Raw genomic sequence first — 23,240 nt, 5'->3', positions numbered from 1 at the left:
CTTCTTAGGCCGCCTCCCTCACCTTGGACAGCCTCGTCTGGAGTCGAGACTAGTCTTGCGGGAGTGTATCACAGCCATACACCCACCCACAGCAGCCCGGTGCCAGCCAGCCACCCACAGGCACTGTACCAGCCAGCCACCCACAGGCACTGTACCAGTGAGCCAGTCAGCCACCCACAGGCCCTGTACCAGCCAGCCACCCACAGCCCCTGTGCCAGCCACCCACCCACCATGGGGTGCCAGCCACCCATTACAGGGTGCCAGCCAGCAGTAAACAAAATTTAACATGTTTAGTACCAGACTTATGTCAAAAATTGTCTTTATTTTTCAAAACTTTAAATGCACAAAATATCGGCCCATATCAGCCGATACCGATACGTTGTGAACAAAATATCGGTATCGGCCCTGAAAAAACCACATTGGTCTATCCCTAGTAGAGAGTACCTAGAGCGGAGCTTCAGCCTGGAATGGGGGTCAGGAGGAGGCCAGGGAGAGAGTGGAAGGGGGGCCGAGTCGCTGCACCATGGGCCTCTGGTTTGTACTTGCCCCCTGGGCTGAAAGTTGCCAGTCAGCCCCTATGTACCCCTGCCCCACTGTTAATGCATGCGGTAGAATAGGTTTTTACTGCCCTGTGTCCATTCTCTGCTGTGCCCAGGGCACCTGACCCTCCTTCCCACCCCTTGTCCCATACCCGGCCTGTATCATCTTTATTCTTTCATGATGTTCTCCCCCTAGTATAACCAGGGCAAGTCTACACAAAGGGTTTTAAATCCTTGGTCAGGACATTAGTAAGGCATTAAGGAAGAGTCAAGACTCATGGAAAACTCATCTGAGAGCCTGATCCCTCCCCCAAATAACTAAAGTATACCATTCGGTAAAGTAAATAAATAGATACATCACAAAAACATCTGCTCTCTGAAAAAATTTAATTTATTTACAGTTTACTGTAGCCAGTCACAAAGATCATGAAAAAAATACAAAGCCCCATTGGATCCCTCCCATCTTCCTCCGTCACATCATGCTGTTGGCTTCCATGCGTTGTGTTCGGTCTTGTGATAAGTGAGGCAGCCCCTCCATGGGAAAGACTTTCCACACTCAGAACATTCAAACACTGTCTCATCGCTAAGGTTGCTCTGGTGCAACTGTAAAACTTTCTTGCTCACAAAATATCTCCCGCAGGCTGAGCACACATGGGGCGTCTCCGCCGCGTGAAACCTTTGGTGGCTAAAAAGGTCCATCTTGCGACTGAAACACTGCTCGCATTCAGAGCAGGAGTACGGTTTGAATTCTACCCCCGGATGCATCTTCCAGTGCGATCGGAGGCACGATTTGTCCGCAAAGCTCTTGCCACATTCGGAGCAGGAGAATGGCCGCTCCCCCGTGTGACTTCTCTGATGTTGGAGGAGAGAATAATTAGATACAAAGTATTTCATGCACACCAAACAGGGAAAACGCTTCTCGTGGTGACGCAGGTGGACCGAAAGGCTACGCTTCTCTCCGAAGCATTTGCCGCACGTGTGGCAATTATATGGCTTCTCCCCCGAGTGAACTAGTTTATGTTTAATGAGATCGGACTCCAATGGAAAACTCCTCCCGCACTCTGAACAGGAAAAGACCTTCTTCCTAGTGTGCACCCTCTGATGCCGAAGAAGGTAGGATTCCTCTGTAAATATGTCCCCACATTCTTCACAAGATAACGTGTCCCCAGTGTGAATTTTCTGATGGCTGAGAAGATAGGACTGATCACTGAAACACAGGCCACACTGGGAGCAGGACAATGGATTCTCCTCTTTGTGACACATTTTATGCACCATCAGCTTCGCTTTCTCGTTGAAACATCTTCCACATTCAGGACAAGGGTACTTCTTCTGCATTGTGTGACTTCTCCCGTGTGAGATGAGCTCTGCTCTCTTGGTAAAACTTTGGCTGCACTCGGAACAGGGAAATGTTTTGACCCCTTTGTGACATCCATCTGCAGGAAAGAAGAGGTGGAGAAGAATAGGAAGAGTTACATTTCGAGCTCAGAGTTCCATCTTGGCATGGCACTCAAAGAGTACATGGTTCTCCCTGGAGAGATTTGTACTCTCTAATACATGGGTGTCAAACTCAATTTCATCACAGGCCGCATCAGCATTATGGTTGCCCTCCATGGGCAGATTGCATCTGTAAGACTATTGATCTACTCAGATATATAGGAGTACTCAGGAGTATGCGACGTACAGAGTGCAGCGTTCAGGAGTGCCCTACTAAAGAGTGCAGAGTTCAGGAGTGCCCTGTGTACACAGTGCAGTGATAAGGAGTGCACTACATACAGAGTGTAGGGTTTAGGGGTATGTGACATACAGAGTGTAGGGTTTAGGGGTGTGTGACATACAGAGTGAAGGGTTCAGGAATGTGTTATATACAGTCAGCAGTACGTTGTGTACAGAACGCAGAGTTCAGCAGTACACTGCGTACGGAGTAAAGAGTTCAGAAGTACAGAGTTCAGAAGAAGTACGCAGCGTACAGAGTGCAGGGTTCAGGAGTGTGTTATATACAGTCAGCAGTACGTTGTGTACAGAATGCAGAGTTCAGCAGTATACTGAGTGCAGAGTTTGGGAGTACGCAGCGTACAGAGTGCAGAGTTTGGGAGTACGCAGCGTACAGAGTGCAGAGTTTGGGAGTACGCAGCGTACAGAGTGCAGAGTTTGGGAGTACGCAGCGTACAGAGTGCAGAGTTTGGGAGTACGCAGGGTACAGAGTGCAGAGTTTGGGAGTACACAGGGTACAGAGTGCAGAGTTTGGGAGTACGCAGGGTACAGAGTGCAGAGTTTGGGAGTACGCAGCGTACAGAGTGCAGAGTTTGGGAGTACGCAGCGTACAGAGTGCAGAGTTTGGGAGTACGCAGCGTACAGAGTGCAGAGTTTGGGAGTACGCAGCGTACAGAGTGCAGAGTTTGGGAGTACACAGCGTACAGAGTGCAGAGTTTGGGAGTACGCAGCGTACAGAGTGCAGAGTTTGGGAGTACGCAGGGTACAGAGTGCAGAGTTTGGGAGTACACAGGGTACAGAGTGCAGAGTTTGGGAGTACGCAGCGTACAGAGTGCAGAGTTTGGGAGTACGCAGCGTACAGAGTGCAGAGTTTGGGAGTACGCAGCGTACAGAGTGCAGAGTTTGGGAGTACGCAGCGTACAGAGTGCAGAGTTATGGGAGTATGCAGCGTACAGAGTGCAGAGTTATGGAGTATGCAGCGTGCAGAGTTAAGGAGTATGCTGCGTACAGAGTTTAGGAGTATGCTGCGTACAGAGTTTAGGAGTATGCTGCGTACAGAGTTTAGGAGTACGTTGCGTACAGAGTGCAGAGTTCAGAAGTATGCAGCATACAGAGTGCAGAGTTCTGGAGTACGCTACCTATAGAGTGCAGAGTTCCGGAGTTCAGAGGTGTGCTATGAAGAGAGTGCAGGGTTCAGCTATCTTTCACAGTCTGGCCGCATCTGACTTCCACCCCTCCTCTTCTGCTCTGACCTCGGCACCCCTCTCCCCCATCTCCTTCCACAGCACTAATCTTCCCCTCCCCCCCCCAAAAAAAAGCAGACTTTACATCTCACCTCCCAATCCTGGCTCTAGTACATCCCAGCAATGTAGGTGGCTCCACCTCTCTCTGCAGGTATACCATTGGTCAGCATCTGTCCCCGCCGTTAGTGTGTGCAGATAAGGAATCTGTGAGAGCAGAAAACCGCCGAGAGGAACGCAGGCCTTGTGTTTGACACATATGCTCTAAGGCCTCATTTACACTTGCAGGTGGGGGGTGGAAAAATTAGGTGGTTGAGCCAAGGTTTTTCATCTTCCTAATTGTCCTCATTATGCTAACAGGGGCCAAAGTTGGTGGTAATCATGCTGTCAAATTCAACCCATCCAAGTAAATGGACCCACACTGTAACCACATGTAATGCGTGCCATTGCCAAGTGGTGCTGTGGGCTTTCGAGTTATAAACACACCATAAAAACCCTAACTGAAGTTCAAAGAAGGCACCAAAGAAGCATCATTTATGTGGCTGTTAGTGACTGAACAAGGAGAATCTGGGACTCTTTTCTGGATTAAGTGTTTACTACTCACCTGTGCTGATCTCTGGAGAATCTTCCTCTTCTTTAATCCTCAAATGTCCTTCCTCCTCCTCCTCTTCCTCCTCAGCTTTGACGTTTCTCTGAGTGGTTCTGGTGTCTCCGGGGTCTGTGAATAAAGATGGTAGTGAAGCTCCCTGTACTGAGATGTATGAGAAACCCCAAGGACGGGGACATCTCTCTGGGGTATTTCTGTTACTGGATCCATCTATGGAACACATATATAGGTACGCAAGAGAAACAATGATATTTACTAGATTTCAAAAGCGATCTACAAAAGCAAACGGAATAAAAAGTGTCCTCCAAACAAGACCAACCCGTGGTGGTGTTCTCTACCAAATATATTACTTACCTTTGCTGATCTCCATAGGAACGTCTTCCTCTTTAATCCTCACGTGTTCTTCTTCCTCCTCCTTCTCCTCAGATTTATTCCTGAATTGTATTTCTTCTTCCTCCTCTTCAACTTTGAGGTTTCTCGGAGTGTCTCCGGGGTCTGAGAATAAAAAGGAGAGTGAAGCCCCCTGTACTGAGATGAGAGACCCCAGAGAGTGTGTGTGTGGGGGGGGGGGGGACTGGTCACGTAACCCCCACCTCTGCTGATCCCCCACTCAGTAGTAACCCCCAGCTCTGCTGATCCCCCGCTCAGTAGTAACCCCCAGCTCTGCTGATCCCCCGCTCAGTAGTAACCCCCACCTCTGCTGATCCCCCACTCAGTAGTAACCCCCAGCTCTGCTGATCCCCCGCTCAGTAGTAACCCCCAGCTATGCTGATCCTCCTGATCACGTCTCTTGGCTGGTAACACACAATGACATGATGTGAGGAGGAGAGCCGGAGTCTAATAGAGGCTGACGGCTCCTGACTCCCCCACTGGGCACATACTGTCCCCCCCTATTACTGTCTACTGACAGAGGAGGGGGGAGAAGAAGAGATTGTTGTAGTGACTGAACAAGGAGAATCTGGGGCTCTCCTCTGGATTTACTGTTTATTACTCACCTGTGCTGATCTCAGAAGGGATTTCCCCTTCTTTACACGGTTCATCACCCATTATAGACATCTCTTCTTCCTTCACTTCAACTTTTATAATAATTGGATTGGTATTCTAACAGATACAAAACAATTAATTAGAGATATTGCCTAAAACCAACTAAGACTTTGTAGGACGAGTCTTTGTAAGACATGAAGATTCTTCTACCTGATCCTCCTGAGGGATCTCCTGATCTTCCTGTGTGGAGTCCCGGGAATACAGAGGACGGGGAGATCTCTCTGGGGGATTTCTGTTCCTGGATCCATCTGTAGGAAACACACACACTGACTGAATACATTGTTTCTATGTCTTTATATCAGAGGATGTGTGTATCTAGGGGGATCCTCAATACAAGAAATTAATGTCTCCTGTTACCTGGTGATGTGAGGGGCGGTCGATTCTCCATCATGACGTCCTTGTAGAGATCCTTGTGTCCTTCTATATACTCCCACTCCTCCATGGAGAAATAGACAGTGACATCCTGACACCTTATAGGAACCTGACACACACAATGATACAGTCACCATCCAGACACATCCCTTGTCTGTTACTGGATAATGTCCCAGAATTCCCGGCACCGCTCACCTCTCCTGTCAGCAGCTCAATGATCTCACTGGTGACTTCTTTGACCTTCTTGTCCTTCTGTATTAGGGAATGAGATGGAGGCTCTATAACGGGGTTTTGAGTCTTCATTAGGTTGGAAGCCACCAAGCCATCTGATAACTTGAAAGCTATATAATTCTAAATGTAATTAGAAAAACAAACAATCAGGTTATACCACCCTCAAAACAAAATTAAACTTTTTTCAAACTCTAAAATTAAAGCTATTGCTTTGTCTTTCAAATTTCTAGAGCGCTAGAAGAGTGATGTCATGTGACCTCCCAGAATCCTCCTCACCTCTCCGGTCAGCTCTGTGTTTTATTAATAGAGATAAGGGTGATGTCATGTGACCTCCCAGAATCCTCCTCACCTCACCAGTCAGGTCTGTGTTTTTTTTAACAGAGATAAGAGTGATGTCATGTGACCTCCCAGAATCCTCCTCACCTCTCCGGTCAGGTCAGAGTTTTATTAATAGAGATAAGAGTGATGTCATGTGACCTCCCAGAATCCTCCTCACCTCTCCGGTCAGGTCTGTATTTAAATAATAGAGATAATAATGGTGGTGTCACGTGACCTCCCAGAATCCTCCTCACCTCTCCGGTCAGGTCAGTGTTTTATTAATAGAGATAAGAGTGATGTCATGTGACCTCCCAGAATCCTCCTCACCTCTCCGGTCAGGTCTGTGTTTTATTAATAGAGATAAGAGTGATGTCATGTGACCTCCCAGAATCCTCCTCACCTCTCCAGTCAGGTCTGTGTTTTATTAATAGAGATAAGAGTGATGTCATGTGACCTCCCAGAATCCTCCTCACCTCTCCGGTCAGGTCTGTGTTTTATTAATAGAGATAAGAGTGATGTCATGTGACCTCCCAGAATCCTCCTCACCTCTCCGGTCAGGTCTGTGTTTTATTAATAGAGATAAGAGTGATGTCATGTGACCTCCCAGAATCCTCCTCACCTCTCCGGTCAGGTCTGTGTTTTATTAATATAGATAAGAGTGATGTCATGTGACCTCCCAGAATCCTCCTCACCTCTCCGGTCAGCAGGTAGATGATCTCCAGGGTGAGGTCTAATATCCTCTCGGTTGTGTGACTCCGCTCCTTCTCCATTCTCATGGATTGGACCCGAAATGGGCTCTGCTGATCAGGAGAGGGACCCTGTTCTGAATGGAAAACATGGCACCGTTAAAAAATTTTTCATTGATATAATCGGATAATAGCGATCTAAAAAAAATGAAGTCTTAAGTTCCCTAATGTGTTTCTCTACCTTTTTTCAGTCAGGGCACCCTTCAAAAATGATGGGCAGTCTTGAGGCGCCCCATTCTAAAATGTAAAAACTATTCTAATAGTCCTACAAAATGCAGCAACATCCACAAGTCCAAGTAGGACACCCAAAGTTAGAGGGGATCTCGTCTTCCAGAGCAAACACACTTTTGCAAACTGGTACTGACTAGTATTCCAGTGTTTCTCCATCACTTAGCTAATGTGACCTCAGCGTTGATGGAGAGGGGCAGGGAAGGGTCAAACAAGGATGCTGTGCTGGCAACGGGCATCCTCCTTATCAACTGATGACGCCATTGGTCGTTAGGACGCCGGCAACTAGAAGGTTGTAATGGTGCACAATGAAAACCCATGACTTTGTGTAACTAAAAGGCAGCCTTCATCCACATGCCGGCTTCTATACAATTTTTGGGCAATTTTTAGGCATTTTGCCAAGGCACCCCTGAAGAAACCTCAAGGCACTCTGGTTGAAAAAAGCTGCCCTAATGACATAACTTCTGTATTTACTGTGAGCACTCGTAAAATTATTTTGAGGTACTTAGGTAAATTATCTTAAGCATTTAGCCTGGTAATAGGTGTGAGTTCCAATAAGGTCTCTATTGAGCAGACCAGGAGAAGAGGAGAGAGATAATGACATAATAATGCAGTCATTCTCAACCTTTTACTCTGGAGGAACCTTTGACATAATGCTTGTGCTTAAACCATATCATTGGGGGTCAGTGGGAAGAATGCTCCTTACACTGGTGGCCGATGGGAAGAATGCCCCTTACATTGGTGGCCGATGGGAAGAATGCCCCTTACATTGGTGGTCAGTGGGAAGAATGCTCCTTATATTGGTGGTCAGTGGGAAGAATGCCTCTTACATTGGGGGTCAGTGGGAAGAATGTCCCTTACATTGGTGGTCAGTGAGAAGAATGCCCCTTATATTGGTGGTCAGTGGGAAGAATGTCCCTTACATTGGTGATCAGTGGGAAGAATGCTCCTTACATTGATGATCAGTGGGAAGAATGTCCCTTACATTGGTGGTCAGTGGGAAGAATGCTCCTTACATTGGTGGCCAGTGGGAAGAATGCCCCTTACATTGGTGGTCAGTGAGAAGAATGCCCCTTATATTGGTGGTCAGTGGGAAGAATTCTCCTTACATTGGTGATCAGTGGGAAGAATGCTCCTTACATTGATGATCAGTGGGAAGAATGTCCCTTACATTGGTGATCAGTGGGAAGAATGCTCCTTACATTGGTGATCAGTGGGAAGAATGCTCCTTACATTGATGATCAGTGGGAAGAATGTCCCTTACATTGGTGATCAGTGGGAAGAATGCTCCTTACATTGATGATCAGTGGGAAGAATGTCCCTTACATTGGTGATCAGTGGGAAGAATGCTCCTTACATTGATGATCAGTGGGAAGAATGCTCCTTACATTGGGGGTCAGTGGGAAGAATGCTCCTTACATTGGTGATCAGTGGGAAGAATTCTCCTTACATTGGTGGTCAGTGGGAAGAATGCTCCTTATATTGGTGATCAGTGGGAAGAATTCTCCTTACATTGGTGGTCAGTGGGAAGAATGCTCCTTATATTGGTGATCAGTGGGAAGAATGCTCCTTACATTGGTGATCAGTGGGAAGAATGTCCCTTACATTGGTGATCAGTGGGAAGAATGTCCCTTACATTGGTGGTCAGTGGGAAGAATGCTCCTTACATTGGTGGTCAGTGGGAAGAAGGAGGAGGACACACCCAAAGAGCTCTCTGTGAGAACCAGCCCTTTTCAAGCCTGGGCCTTGCTTGCTAGCTTGGCCCAGGAACAATGCCTGATCCTGGGGGAGGCCCTGGGAGGGATCCCCCTGATGACACGGGGCCTAGTGAGGAGGAGGTGGAGGACCTGTCTGTGGGTCCAGGCCCTGGTGAGAATGCGGATGTCTTCAGCCAGAAGATTATCAATCGTTTTAGGGCGATTGGGAGAGCGGAAGAAAAACTTAAAGTTTTGAAGGCTGAACACAAATCCTTCAAAACCAAGTATTTCCAGGCCTGGAGTAAAAATCGCACAGCCATGAAGCCTGAGTTACAGGAATTGGAAGAAAGGGTAAAGGAACAAACTTTATTATTGGAAAGGCTGAAAGACAGAAGTGGAGCATTTAAAGAAAAATTTGACAATGAGAGGCGATTTACCAGCCAAGCATCAGCAAGTTCTGTGGATCAGCAGCCTCAGTTAATGGATGACCAGGCTCCATCTGCCTCTGCACCTCTCCCCCCATGCCAGAACTGGGAATCACCAGCGGCAACCAGCCAGGGGGTTGAGAGTGGACATGGATCCCTGACATTCATCCGGCAGATGGAGTCACCCCTGAAAGCAGACAGGTTTGTATTTTCTGATGATCCATCAGAAATCCCTGAGGATGGGCAGAGGAGATACAGGCCAGCAAAGCCAGTAATGGTGGAGAAATCCCAGTACACCATGCTGCCATCCAACATGTCTGCCCCATCTGCTGTAGTGGATGGTGTCCCAGGTGAGAAAGAGCTCTGCATACAGCTACCTATTGGAGTTACCGCTGTGGAGAAACCGAGTGCAGACATGCAAGCCCCGGACCATCAGACGAATGTGGATGGACCTGCATTAAACACCCCAGGCATGGATTTTGCTGGTCTGGCTGAGACCAGTAGTCCCACGGCAAGCAAAATGGCTGCCAGCTCCAAAGAGCCTGCTTCATGTTCACCTGAGCCTCCCAGTCTTCCAGTGCTGATTGCTGATGGGGGAGGGGATCAACATAGTTCTGGAAGTGGAATGGAAGTAGCAATGGAAATATCCTGCAATGCTTTACCTGCTGCTGTGTTAAAACAGAATGCTATTTCCACAGCTGAAAACCCTGTCCTAGTGGAAGAGAAGATGACAGCTGGAGTTCTTACCAGTGCAGCACCAACTATGGATTCTGCTGTGAAGACAACAGCAATAATAAATATCCCAGCAAGTATAAAAAATGACATTAATGTTAAAGCAATGAATGTGGTGGGTGGTGGTGAAGGGGTTAGTAATGCTGGGAAAAATAAAAATGACATTTCTCCTCCTGCTCAGCAGAGGAAAGATTCGATTGCACAGATCAATCCCGAATCTGTGCAATCGTTATCTGCTAAGTGTGTGTCAGATAATTTAAAAAAAACTGATGGATTTTCTGCTGGGAGGAATGTTGGAAGCTATGCTTCAGCTTTGGGGAGTCACACCAGGGTGGGTGGAGGGAATTCTGTTATTAGTCAAAATTCAGGGAGGTTTGGTGGGTATAGGAGGAGGAATGTGGTACAGTTGAGATGGGTGGGGGATGGAACTCCGCCAGTAAGGGGGAGGGTGGCTGAGTTGATTTTGGAAATGGGGTTTAAAGCTTGTGATATTTTTGCTTTAATTTGCCCGGTGGGGAGTTATGAATTTGATTTGTCGTTTGTAAAACCTGAAAGTTTGGATCTCTTCTGGGAGAGATTTAGGAGGTGCAAGGGCCTTCAGCAGTGGAGTGGTTTGGTGCCAAAAGTGATTTCAAGGCAGCCTCTGATAAAATCAGTGACCATTTTGGTGCGTAACGAATCCATACCAGAGGCTGATTTATTAGTATGGCTACGCCGATATGGCGAGGTCCTCACTCCACTGCGGAAGGTCCTTGATGAGCATGGGATATGGACAGGGGCCTGGACAGTGTCACTAAAATTGGGGGTGCTGGGCGATGTAGTTCAGCACCTTCCCTGCTCAGCCTTTCTGGGTAGGGATAGGCTGACCATTTTCTACCAAGGTCAGCCTAAGGTGTGCAATAAATGTGGTGATAAAGGCCACTTTGCATCGTCCTGCACCCACAAGAAGTGCTCACTGTGCCAGGATTTAGGCCATTTGGCCAGAGAATGCACCCAGATTCGGTGCAATTTGTGCCAGCAGCTGGGTCATCCATATAGCCAGTGCCCAGAGGCACTGCATAACTTGCCAGGATTGGAGACTGAGCTGCAGAGGCTTGATAAAGAAGATGAAGCAGCTGAAGTTAGAGAGGAAATTGTTGTTGCCCCTCCTGTGTCTGTTGTGTCAGATTCTGTTTCTCCTAGTGATGTGGTCCCTGAGTCTGTGTCTGTTGTGTCAGATTCTGTTTCCCCTAGTGATGTGGTCCCTGAGTCTGTCCCTCCTGTTGTTCCTACATCTACTGTGCGTAGATCCTCCAGACTAGCGGAAGCTGCTGGGGGGGCGGGTATAGTGGATCTTCCCCCTCGGCCTACTCCACCTCCAGTCCCTGTCTCTCGACACCGCAAACGCGGCCAAGAGGGTGCAGGGGTGCTGGATGGTGGTGGGGTCGATGGGGTTGAGGGAGGGGTGTCCATGTCCCATGTCTCACCCTCTGTTGTGGAGGATTCGGATGATGAGGGGTGGGAGAGGACAAAGAGGAAGAAAAAGAAGAAGAGGAAGACCAGTAAAGCGGTCACTTCTTCCTTACAGTTAGAGCCAGGAGGGGTTCCTCTTGGCAACACATTTTCGGTTTTATCAGGGGAGGAGTTAGTATCCGATTTATCTACTTTATCATCTATGGATGAGGGGGAGTCACATAGTGTAAAGAGAGCTGTTTCGGGTGATGAGAGTGTGGTGGAGGTTAAGAAACGACTACCCCAATCATCCTGATGGCAGTGCCCGCTCTGATAAAGGTGGCGACCATTAATGTCGCCAGCGTGAAATCTGCAAGAGCTCGTGATATTGCCTTATTTTTGCTCAGTGAGTTTGATGCTGAGATTTTATTTTTGCAAGAGACCTGGCTCAATACTTTGGCCGATGTCCATCTAGCAAAAAGGGAGTGGAGATGCGGTCCCTCCTTTTGGTCTCTTGCGGCTGAGCCTTGCAGCGGAGTTGCGGTTCTTTTTAAAACCGATATGGTAACGTGCCGGCGGATAATTGAGGTAGAAATGGGGAGATGCATGGTCTTAGACGTCTCTGTTAGGGGGCAGGACCTGCGCCTGATCAATATCTATGGACCGCAGTCAAAATGGGACAGGAAATGCCTCTTCACAAAGATCAAGCCCTTCCTTTTTACATCCCAGCAGGTTGTCTTTGGAGGTGACTTTAACACCATAATTAGGCCTGAAGACAGGGGGGTCTCCATAGACAGGCTGGGTTATGATAGCGTTTTTCTTAGAGATATGGTTAGACAAGCAGGCCTGGTAGATGTGCACATTAAGCACTGCCCTGGCAGCACGGGATTCACGTTTCAGAGAGGGAATAGTCAGAGTAGGATAGACAGGTTTTTTTTAAAGGAGAACTCTGCTTTCTCGGCTCCTGAGTTGAGGGCGGTGGAGTTCTCTGACCACTGTATGCTGTCTGTGACTCTGAATGCCTCGGACACTCCACCCAGGGGAAGGGGTACCTGGAAACTGAATTCGGCTCTCCTGGAAGATGTAGAGGTAAGACAATCCTTTGAGGATTTTTTTCAGGCACAGGTTTCTATTCTGGACTTTTGCAGCAGTAAGTCAGAGTGGTGGGAGCTTGTGAAACAAAGGGCGATTGGACTTTTCAAGGCCATAAGTAAGAAGAAGCAGCTTGGTATGTATATTGCCTACCAGCATTTGCGGAGGAAGCTTGATCGTCTTGTCTCGTATGGAGGAGATCCAGGGGAGATCTCGGAGGTAAAGCTTCTTCTTAGGAAGTGTCAATACGACCGGCATGCCTCCTTGGTTCTGGAGAGAGATTATGGGAAATATCACTCGCCTGATCCTTACCAGAACTGTAAGCAAGGCATAGCAGTTAAGACGGTCATAGGTCTGAGGGATAGTACGGGTTCCCTGGTGAAGTCCAGATCAGGGATCCTGGAGATCTTCAGGTCATATTACGCAGACCTTCTGGGAAGAAAGGACCTTAGTCGGGACAGGATGGAAAGCTTTCTGGATTCTACTCCAGGATTGGGAAATGATACATTGCCTTTGATGGATTTGACAGAACCAATTTCAGCGGATGAGGTAGTTCGTGCTATAGAGAAGCTGGCTACCAAAAAGTCGCCTGGGCCAGATGGGTTGACAGCTGAATTTTACAAGTGTTTTAAGTCCATTCTGGCTCCCTTTTTAGCGGAGGTTTATAACAGCTGTTTAGAAGAGGGTTCTCTCCCTCCCTCCATGAGGCAATCCGCTGTGATTCTTCTGTCAAAAGGTAAAGACCCCTCAATAATTGAGAACTGGCGCCCCATCAGTCTTCTCAATGTTGATAGAAAGATCTTGGCGAAGATTCTTTTTTGGCGCTTGTCGTCAGTAGCAGGCGATTTGTTGTCCAATCATCAGCACTGCTCGGTCCAGGGCAGAAGTACCTTTTCAGCAATTTTAGCTGTCCGGGAGGCTTTGGAGCGATGCAGGGCTGCTGGATGGAGAAAGTACTTGCTGGCATTGGATCAGGCGAAGGCTTTTGATCGAGTCAATCATGAGTACCTGTATTTGCTACTTGGTAGATACGGCCTGCAGGGGAGGTTTATTGATTGGCTGAAAACATTATATAAAGGGGCTGAGAGCTTCCCACTTGTTAATGGTTGGGTTGGACGGCCTTTTGAGGTTGGCTCTGGTGTGCGCCAGGGGTGTCCTTTGAGCCCCCTGCTATATGTATTCGCAATCGACCCCTTCATAAGAAGGTTAGAGAGTGGATCGTTGTGTGGGGTGCCTTTGGGCATTGCTGGTGTGCCGCCTTTGAAGGTCGTGGCCTATGCCGATGATGTGTCTGTTATTATCTCTGGGATGGAGGAGGCGCAGGAGGTGGTCTCTGTGATAGAGCAGTACACTGAGGCTTCTGGCTCTAAAATCAATCATGAAAAGAGTGAAGTTTTCTGGATGGGTGAGGAGGGTGAAAGCTTCGAACTTCCGGATGCCTTCCCAGAGCCCCAGCAGGAAATTAAAGTGTTGGGCATCAAATTTGGTCCTGGTGACTATGGTCATCGAAATTGGGAAAGCAGGTTGTTAAATGCCAATGCCAAGGTGGCAAGCTGGAAGAAATGGAAACTTTCCTTGAGGGAAAGGGTTGACTTGATTAAAACTTACCTGATCCCAATCTTTTTATATGTCAGCTTTGTCTGTATCTTGCCGGAATCTCTCTATGCAAGGGTGTACAGCTGCTTTTTCCAACTGTTATGGGGAAATAGGCTGAACCTGATCAAACGCAATGTAACTTACCTGTCCAGGCGGGAGGGTGGTCTAGGAATGGTCAACCCTATAGTTTTCTTTTCTCTGCTTTTTTTAAAGTATAATCTTGGTAATATGTTAGCAGAGACCCCGCCGGGATGGGTGGGTATTTTTCAATCTTGGTTTAGGCCTTTTCTGCGATGCTGGGAAGATGGCGGGCCAGTGAAAAGTCTGAGAGTCCGACATGGCAAGCTTCCGGCTTATGTTGCCCCGTGTCTGAAAATACTTAGGCAGTGGCAGGTGACAGTGGGGGATATCAAGTCCCTCCCCAGAAAGCTTCTGGAGAAGAGGATTTTGGGCTCTGCTTTCAGTGTGTCGCTGACCTTAAGGGATTGCCCAGGCCCCGTAATGAGGGAGGGGTTGCGTTTAATTAACTTAGGAAGAATCCCTTTGAAGTTTAGGGATCAAGCCTGGCTCGCTTTCCACGGAAGGCTCTATGTGAGAGGGAACCTGAAGCATCGCCCTGTGGATGATCGGGATTGTCCTAGAGCGGAGTGTGTTGGTAAAGTGGAGTCTATGGACCACTTTTTGCTCCAGTGTCCCTTTAACATAGAGGTGTATAAAAGGGTGGGGAGGGCTCTAGGCATCCCCTTTCTCTATCGCATGAGTTATGCGGAGTGGGTGTACGGGGCATTCCCGACTCGCTGGGATTTTGATTTGGATACACTTTTTCTAGTTAGTATAGTTGTCCGTTACTTCACGTGGAATGCACGGTGCCAGATTACCCTGCGGAAGAAAGTCCTCCCTGTCGAGGTGGTGGTGTACGATATTCTGGGTGAGGTTGGGAAGATTCGGGGTCTTGAGAAGGGCAGGGAGCCTCGAGCGGTCTGGATAAGGGCGTGGAGGAATATCAGACCTGCTTTTGGTGAACTGTCCATCTCTGGGTGAAAAGCTTTTTTCCTATGCTATTTCTTTCACGCCCTTAGCTTTTGTTAGTTAATATCTTCATTTTTGAAGAAGGGCTGCATGCATAATGGGAGTGGTTTTTGTTTCTTGACCTCGCAGGTTTGATGTCTGGTGTGGTGGTGTGAGTCTTATTAAGATTATTTTTCCCGGTAATGATGTGTTTCATGATGTGAGTTTTGTTTTTGCTGTAAAGGCAGTCTTTATTTGAGAGCAGAATTTGCTATGTATTTTTTTTTTCCCCCCTTTTCATGTAAATATGTATATATTTATTTATGTATATTGATTTTATGCTTATTGATTGCAAGACTTTTAATAAACAAAATTGGGAAGAATGTCCCTTACATTGGTGATCAGTGGGAAGAATGCTCCTTACATTGGTGGTCAGTGGGAAGAATTCTCCTTACATTGGTGATCAGTGGGAAGAATGCTCCTTACATTGATGATCAGTGGGAAGAATGTCCCTTACATTGGTGATCAGTGGGAAGAATGCTCCTTACATTGGTGATCAGTGGGAAGAATGCTCCTTACATTGATGATCAGTGGGAAGAATGTCCCTTACATTGGTGATCAGTGGGAAGAATGCTCCTTATATTGGTGGTCAGTGGGAAGAATGTCCCTTACATTGGTGATCAGTGGGAAGAATGCTCCTTACATTGATGATCAGTGGGAAGAATGTCCCTTACATTGGTGATCAGTGGGAAGAATGCTCCTTACATTGATGATCAGTGGGAAGAATGCTCCTTACATTGGGGGTCAGTGGGAAGAATGCTCCTTACATTGGTGATCAGTGGGAAGAATTCTCCTTACATTGGTGGTCAGTGGGAAGAATGCTCCTTATATTGGTGATCAGTGGGAAGAATTCTCCTTACATTGGTGGTCAGTGGGAAGAATGCTCCTTATATTGGTGATCAGTGGGAAGAATGCTCCTTACATTGGTGATCAGTGGGAAGAATGTCCCTTACATTGGTGATCAGTGGGAAGAATGTCCCTTACATTGGTGGTCAGTGGGAAGAATGCTCCTTACATTGGTGGTCAGTGGGAAGAATGTCCCTTACATTGGTGATCAGTGGGAAGAATGCTCCTTACATTGGTGGTCAGTGGGAAGAATCTCCCTTACATTGGTGGTCAGTGGGAAGAGTGCTCAGCACAAATCCTACACCTACTAGCACAAGTCCTCTCCCCTCCCAAAGCGCCCCCCTTACACATATCCGAACCCTTCACCTCCCTACTAGCACATGTCCCTTTCCCTCCAAAAGCCCCCCTCAGCACATATCTTAACAGTCCCCCCCCCCCCCAACCTACCTACTAGCACAAGTCCTCTTCCTTCCCAAAGCGCCCCCCTTACACATATTCAACCCTCCACCTCCCTACTAGCACATGTACTTTCCCCTCCCAATGCCCCCCACCTCCCTGCTAGCACAAGTCTTCTCACCTCAAAAAATGCCCCCCCAGCTCATAAAGGACTCCCCCCACCTCCCTACTAGCATAAGTCCTTTCCCCTTCCAAAGCTACCCCCAGCACATAACATATCCCCCCACCTTCCTGCTATCACAAGTCATCTCCCCTCCTAAAGTGCCCCTCCAGAACATAACGGATCCCCCCCACCTCCCTACTAGCATAAATCCTTTCCCCTCCCAAAGTGCCCCCCAGCACATAAAGGACCCCCCCCCCCCACCTTCCTGCTATCACAAGTCTTCTCCCCTCCTAAAGTGCCCCCCCCCCAGAACATAACGGATCCCCCACCTACCTACTAGCATACGTCCTTTACCCTTCCAAAGCTACCCCCCAAACTTCCTGCTATCACAAGTCCTCTCCCCTCCCAAAGTGCCCCCCCAAGCACATAACGGACTCCCTCACCTCCCTACTAGAACATGTCCTTTCCCCTTCCAAAGCACCCCCCAGCACATAACGGACCCCCCCCCCCACCTCCCTAGTAGCATAAGTTCTTTCCTCTTCCAAAGCTCCCCCCAGCACATAACGGACCCCCCCCCCCACCTTCCTGCTATCACAAGTCCTCTCCTCTTCGTCCCCCCAGCACATAACAGACCACCTCCCCCACCTCCCTACTAGCATAAGTCCTTTCCCCTCCCAAAGCACCCACCCCAGCACATAACGGAGCCCCCTTCACCTCCCTACTAGCATAAATCCTTTCCCCTCACACAGTGCCTCCCCAGCACATAACAGACCCCCCCCCTCACCTCCCTACTAGCAAAAGTCCTCTCCTTTTCCAAAACACCCCCAGCACATAACAGACCCCCCTCCCCACTAGCAGAGGCCCTTTTCCCTTTCAAAGCGCCCCACCCAGCACATAACCGCAGACCCCCACCTCCCTACTAGCAGAAATCCTCTCCCCTTACAAAGCACCCCCTAGCACATATCTTCTTACCCCCTCTCCCCAAATCAAAGAGATGCCAGCTAGCACAGGGGGGATCCTCCTGGCATCCGGGACCCTGAGCAGCCCGCAAGAGATGTGGGGAAATTACCCAGGGTTCCCAAACTAGGCAAGTTTGTGGCGCCAAATGCTTATCTTTTAACTGTGCCCCGTTAAGCCCCTCCCACCGTCAACACCATTTGGCCCCACCCACTGCGTGCCGCATTGCTGCTCTCCTTTGGCGCACCTAAAAGATGTCCCAGGGTCTTTTACAATCCTATAGTGAATACAGAGCCAACGTCAGCATCATGAAGGGTTTGGCTTGAAGAAAACGTGCCAACCCTACCGGTGCTCCCGTCTCCTCCAACAGTCCAGAAACATAAGGAATGGCTTTTAATCCAAGTACCCCTAGCAGGAGGGAGGGATGTATATATATATATATATATATATATACACATATATATACACACCTCTTCGATTGTAAGCTCTAACGAGCAGTGCCCTCTGATCCCTACTGTATTAAAATGTATTGCATTTGAACTGTCTACCCTCAAGTTGTAAAGCGCTGCGTAAAACGGTCGGCGCTATATAAATCCTTTATAACAATAATAATAATATATACGTTATATATAGTCCATGCATTAAAATGAAAGCGACTTGTTTTTTTCAGCAAACCCCCCCTGCGGTAGCCATATTACTGCTGCATCCTTTATAAATCCCAATCACCATCATACAACGCCCCACCATAAATCACACGCTCACCCGTCTCCTCTACACGGTTCATAAACTAACATCTATTATAGGAAAGACAGCATGTTACCTCCACAATGTGCTGCCTCCACTTATAAACACTAGAGGAGAAATGTGACAACTAGAGATGTCTCCCATGTGGACTACAAGAAAATGGTCGCCACCCTCACACAGCAAGCGTCATTATATAACACAGCTCCCAAATCAACTTTGTACAGAGAATATAGGAAATGGCTGTATCGCTATTGTTAGTCAGGACTGTTTTAATCAAGAAATATAAAGCTGATAAAGAGGAATAACGCATTGAGGCTACAATAAAATGGCAACTGCCCCTCCTGCACTGAGGACATTTTATTTAGTCTTAATATCTGCTATAGTTTCAATATTTTTCTAACAATAAAATTACATTTTAGCATTATGAAGGTCCATATTGGTTGCCCTTAGAAATCTTTCTAGTTTATTGTAGAACCTTAAAATGAATATTTGGACTACAGAAAAATGGCTGACACCTCTCCTGTACCGAGGACACTTCCTCATCTCAGAAGCAGAGAAGCTACCACTAGAGGTAGCTGTAGGTCAATAAGCAGTAAGGTTGGGTTCACACTAGCTGCGACTGCAGCTTGCAGCTCTCTGTTCTCTGTTTCAGGTGCGAATCGAGTCTGAATTCAGACCTGAAATGGAGCCAAAGACGCACAGGACCCTTTTTCAGTGTGGACCGCGGCCGCCCTGGAGCTGTGTGAACTGGCTCCCACTGAGAGTCGGTCACACTCTCCTGTCATGCTAATTGGATGCAGGGAAACTCGCATCCAATTTGCATAAGTGTGAACCCATCCCTAAGAGCCGGTTCACACTAATCCGACTCAAAGTCGCCCCGACTTTGGGCGACTTTGAAGTCGCCCGTGCAGCAAGAATTCATCGCGGCTTGCAAACGACTTCTAATAATAGAAGTCAATGCAAGTCTTTCCGACTTCACCCCAAAATAGTGCAGGAACCTTTTTCTAAGTCGGAGCGACTTGAGTCCCTCTGATTAGAATGGTTCTATTGCACAGCATGGAGGGCTACTTGTCAGACGACCAAGTTGCCTGACAAGTCGGATTAGTGTGAACCGGCTCTAAGGGTTTCTACAGGGGAATATACACTATATTGCCAAAAATATTGGGACACCTGCCTTACCTACACGCACATGAACTTTAATGGCATCCCAGTCTTAGTCCGTAGGGTTCAATATTGAGTTGGCCCTCCCTTTGCAGCTATAACAGCTTCAACTCATCTGAGAAGGCTGTCCACAAGGTTTAGGAGTGTGTCTATGTGAATGTGTGACCATTCTTCCAGAATAGCATTTGTGAGGTCAGGCACTGATGTTGGACAAGAAGGCCTGGCTCACAGTGTCTGCTTTAAATACGTGTACTTTGTGCACTGGTGCGCAGTCATGTTGGAACAGGAAGGAGCCAACCCCAAACTGTTCCCACAAAAATGGGAGCATGAAATTGTCCAAAATGTCTTTGCATGCTGATGCCTTAAGAGTTCCCTTCACTGGAACTAAAGGGCCAAGCCCAACCCCTGAGAAACAACCCCACAGTATAATCCCCCTCCAACAAATAATTTGGGCCAGTGCACAAAGCAAGGTCCATAAAGACATGGATGAGCGAGTTTGGGGTGTAGGCCTGCACCCGATAGAAAACCTTTGGGATGAATTTGAGCGGAGGCTGTGAGCTGACCTTCTCGTCCAACATCAGTGCCTGACCTCACAAATGCGCTTCTGGAAGAATGGTCAAACATTCCCATAGACACTCCTAAACCTTGTGGACAGCCTTCCCAGAAGAGTTGAAGCTGTTATAGCTGCAAAGGGTGGGCCAACTCAATATAAAACCCTATAGACCAAGACTGGGATGCCATTAAAGTGTATGCGTAAAGGCAGGCGTCCCAATACTTTTGACAATAAAGTTTATTTCTCTATGTGGCTACCTAGGCTCAGGATTGGCAAGACCAAATACATTTCAGCATATGGCGAGGGACTATCCGCACTTTTGGTGTGCCTGGCAGTTGAGTTTACCTCTCAACAGTCTCTGGTTCCACTGGTTTGTCCTAGGCTTTTAACAAAATCCTCGGGTCCTGCTTTTTTGCAAGCTGTCCTGACTGTGACCACCATAAAATATTAAAGATGAGGTTCAGTCTGTAAAATAAAAAAGAAAATTAAAACGGAGTTCCGGTGTTCTAAAATTTTATCGGACCCATGAAAATTCCGGACCTCGTCACTTCCGGCTGGTGCGAGCCCCGGTGCGCATGCGCACAAGGTCCGAGGAAATTCTAAGACTTAGAGAACAGCTGATTGAGAGGAGGAGGGGCTGAGGTGGGACGCACACACCGCCGCGGGAAAATTGCTGTCACGGGCGAACCATATGTGCTAGAGACCCCAAAATTGTATCGCAGGTAGCCAAGACGCTTCCCTACAGGTGTTAAAATTTTGGGGTCTCGGGGATGAAAGGGTGCGGAGCAGTGGTCCCCGGTTCTCGGGGTCACTGCTCCGCGCCCTTTCATCCCCGAGACCCACGGGGTCACTACTCCGCGCCCTTTCATCCCCGGGACCCCAAATTTCTATCAGCTATAGGGGAGCGTTTTGGCTACCTGCGATATAATTTTGGGGTCTCTAGCAGCTTTGGTTCGCCCGTGACAGCAATTTTCCCGCGGCGGTGTGTGCATCCCTCCTCAGCCCCTCCTCCTCTCAATCAGCTGTTCGCCAAGTCTTAGAATTTCCTCGGACCTTGTGCGCATGCGCACCAGGGCTCGCACCAGCCGGAAGTGACGAGGTCCGATTTTTTCACGGGTCCGACAAAATTTTACAACACCGGCCACAGAATCGTTTTTTTTATCAATACTTCCCAAACTGTCACCCCCCCCTTCATACATCAACTAATCTGTTTTTTTACAGTATAGTAATCGATTGGCAATTATAAAATCTTACTTTATAAAATGTGTCCTGAGCGCCGCCATCTTTGTCTGGGTTCCCCCGAAGCCGCTGTGTGTAAATGGATGCCCTGCTTCCTGGTTCGAGATGGAGGGGGGCCGGGGAATGCAGCGCGAAATCTCGCGCATGCCCAGTACTAGGCGATCGGCAATAGTATAGGGATGCCTATCATCGCGTTATTTCCTGTTTGCAAATAACGCGATGAGAGGAGCGGCCGGCCGCCTACGTCACTGCCCATTGCATCCTGGGAGTGTGAGTAAGAGCTCCCAGGACGCATTGCGGGACAGGAAGTGACGGCGCGGGCCGCGGCCGCAGAGGGAGGAAGTGGAAGGGAAGGGGAGTATATTTTCTTCAATAATAAGGTAAGAAAAAAAAAGAAATAAATCGTAACTACCCATTTGTTTTTCTGGTAACAAATAGCAAGCGGATGGCCCCAAAATCGATTAGGTTGATTTTGTGGCTGGAACTCCGCTTTAAAATCAGCACTCAGCAGCTACAAATCCTGTGTCCTGCACAGGGTTGTCAATCGTATGTAAAAATAGGCAGGCATTAGCAATAGAAGTCCTAGTCTCCAATTTTCTCCAGCAGTCTCCAGTACTCCCCCTATGGTGTAACCAGTTTTAGGCTTCATTCATATGGGCACTCTATTAGTTAATTGGGTTATTGAAGGAACCTTGCACTTTTTTGCATGTTTCGCACTACCGATGAACAGTAAAGACTGTTAACTTTCCTTCAAGAGCACGACTGGAAGGGAGAAGTTCATGACTTGGCTGTATTCCGAAGGCTGGTGTTCCGCAGAGTGACTACATCTCTCAGCATGTCCTGTCGGGTTCTCGTTCTTTATCCTGTTGACCCTCTGTGCTCTCGTGACCCAAACCTCTGCCTTTTATACAAGGTGTGTCTAAGGCCCCGTTCACACTGGGGCGATCCGACTTCCCGGGGTAGCGCGCCACGACCTCGGAGCGGCCGGCACGGACTTCATAACATTGAAGTCTATGACGGTCGCTCCGGGTCGCACCAAAGAAGCTCCGGACCCTTTTTCTAAGTCGGGGCGACTTGTGTCGCTCCTATTAGAACGGGTCCGCAGCTTCCCTATGGAAGGCGATCTACGGCAACCTGTGAGGCGACCAGGTCGCCTCACAGGTCGCCCTAGTGTGAACGGGGACTAAAAAGTTTGATGAATGGTATCGGAAAACAAACAAAACAGAAGATACAAACAAATGATCTTCATTGGCCTTTAAAACAATCGCCATCCTCCACAACATGCTTTTTGCAACGTTCGTAAAGCTTCTGGAAACTGTCAGCAATGGCTTCTGTAGGAATTGATCACAGTACCAATGTCATGCATTCTTGGATTGCCGCCATGACGCTCTTCAGATAGGGAAACAGAAAGAAGTCCGCCATGTGCATGAGCACACATCTGGCCCATTCCATTCCATCGATTGCCGCTTGGATTCCAGATGGAACTGGTAGTATCAGATTTCATCCCCTGTGATGATGGTTCGCAGAAAGGGTGGATCCTGGTTACGCAGGGTAATGAAATCTCCAGAGGTTTCCATCAGACTTTCATTCTGTTCACAGTGGCGGAGCTAGACTTTTAAAACAGGGGTGGCAAAGGGGTGGCAAGGTATTATTTTGGGGGGTCAATATACAAAGTGTTCAATTACACTAAAAATAAGTTATTTTCCACAAAATGTATATAGATTAAATTAAAGTTGTGCATTGAATACCCCCATTCAATGCAGAGTTACCACAGCGTGCCCCCATTCAATGCAAAGTTACCACAGCATGCCCCCATTCAATGCAGAGTTACCACAGCATGCCCCCATTCAATGCAGAGTTACCACAGCATGCCCCCCTTCAATGCAGTGACCAGCGTGCCGTGCCCCCTTCAATGCAATGACCAGCGTGCCGTGCCCCCTTCAATGCAATGACCAGCGTGCTGTGCCCCCATCAATGCAGTGACCAGCGTGCCGTGCCCCCATCAATGCAGTGACCAGCGTGCCGTGCCCCCTTCAATGCAATGACCAGCGTGCTGTGCCCCCATCAATGCAGTGACCAGCGTGCCGTGCCCCCATCAATGCAG

The 23,240-nt window shown here is 48.1% G+C and overlaps 2 protein-coding genes across 2 annotated transcripts in view; both read right to left on the bottom strand.

The window, feature by feature from the left end:
- The window catches only part of LOC309564365 (uncharacterized protein), a 175,290-nt gene extending 157,052 nt beyond the window's left edge, over positions 1 to 18,238 (bottom strand). The window contains exons 1-3 of the mRNA XM_082268992.1: positions 18,202 to 18,238; positions 6,755 to 6,885; positions 5,709 to 5,864 (exon numbers count right to left, since the gene is read on the bottom strand). Coding sequence (XP_082125118.1) covers positions 5,709 to 5,864; positions 6,755 to 6,885; positions 18,202 to 18,223 — 309 coding nt within the window. The 5' untranslated portion in view covers positions 18,224 to 18,238. The remainder of the gene's footprint in view (positions 1 to 5,708; positions 5,865 to 6,754; positions 6,886 to 18,201) is intronic.
- Positions 930 to 5,421, bottom strand: LOC309563376 (uncharacterized protein; the record flags this gene model as incomplete). Its single annotated transcript, XM_082267770.1, has 3 exons — positions 930 to 1,972; positions 4,095 to 4,208; positions 5,292 to 5,421. The coding sequence occupies 3 exons, from the start codon at positions 5,419 to 5,421 to the stop codon at positions 1,017 to 1,019; spliced, it is 1,200 nt and encodes a 399-aa protein (XP_082123896.1). The 3' UTR covers positions 930 to 1,016.
- Positions 18,239 to 23,240: the final 5,002 nt, after the last annotated feature.

The sequence above is a fragment of the Pelophylax lessonae genome (genome assembly GCF_965119305.1).
Source record: "Pelophylax lessonae genome assembly, chromosome: 9".
NCBI classification, from domain to species: domain Eukaryota; kingdom Metazoa; phylum Chordata; class Amphibia; order Anura; family Ranidae; genus Pelophylax; species Pelophylax lessonae.
Note: the sequence above shows the minus strand (reverse complement) of the source record. Positions and strands in the feature narration are given on the sequence as shown.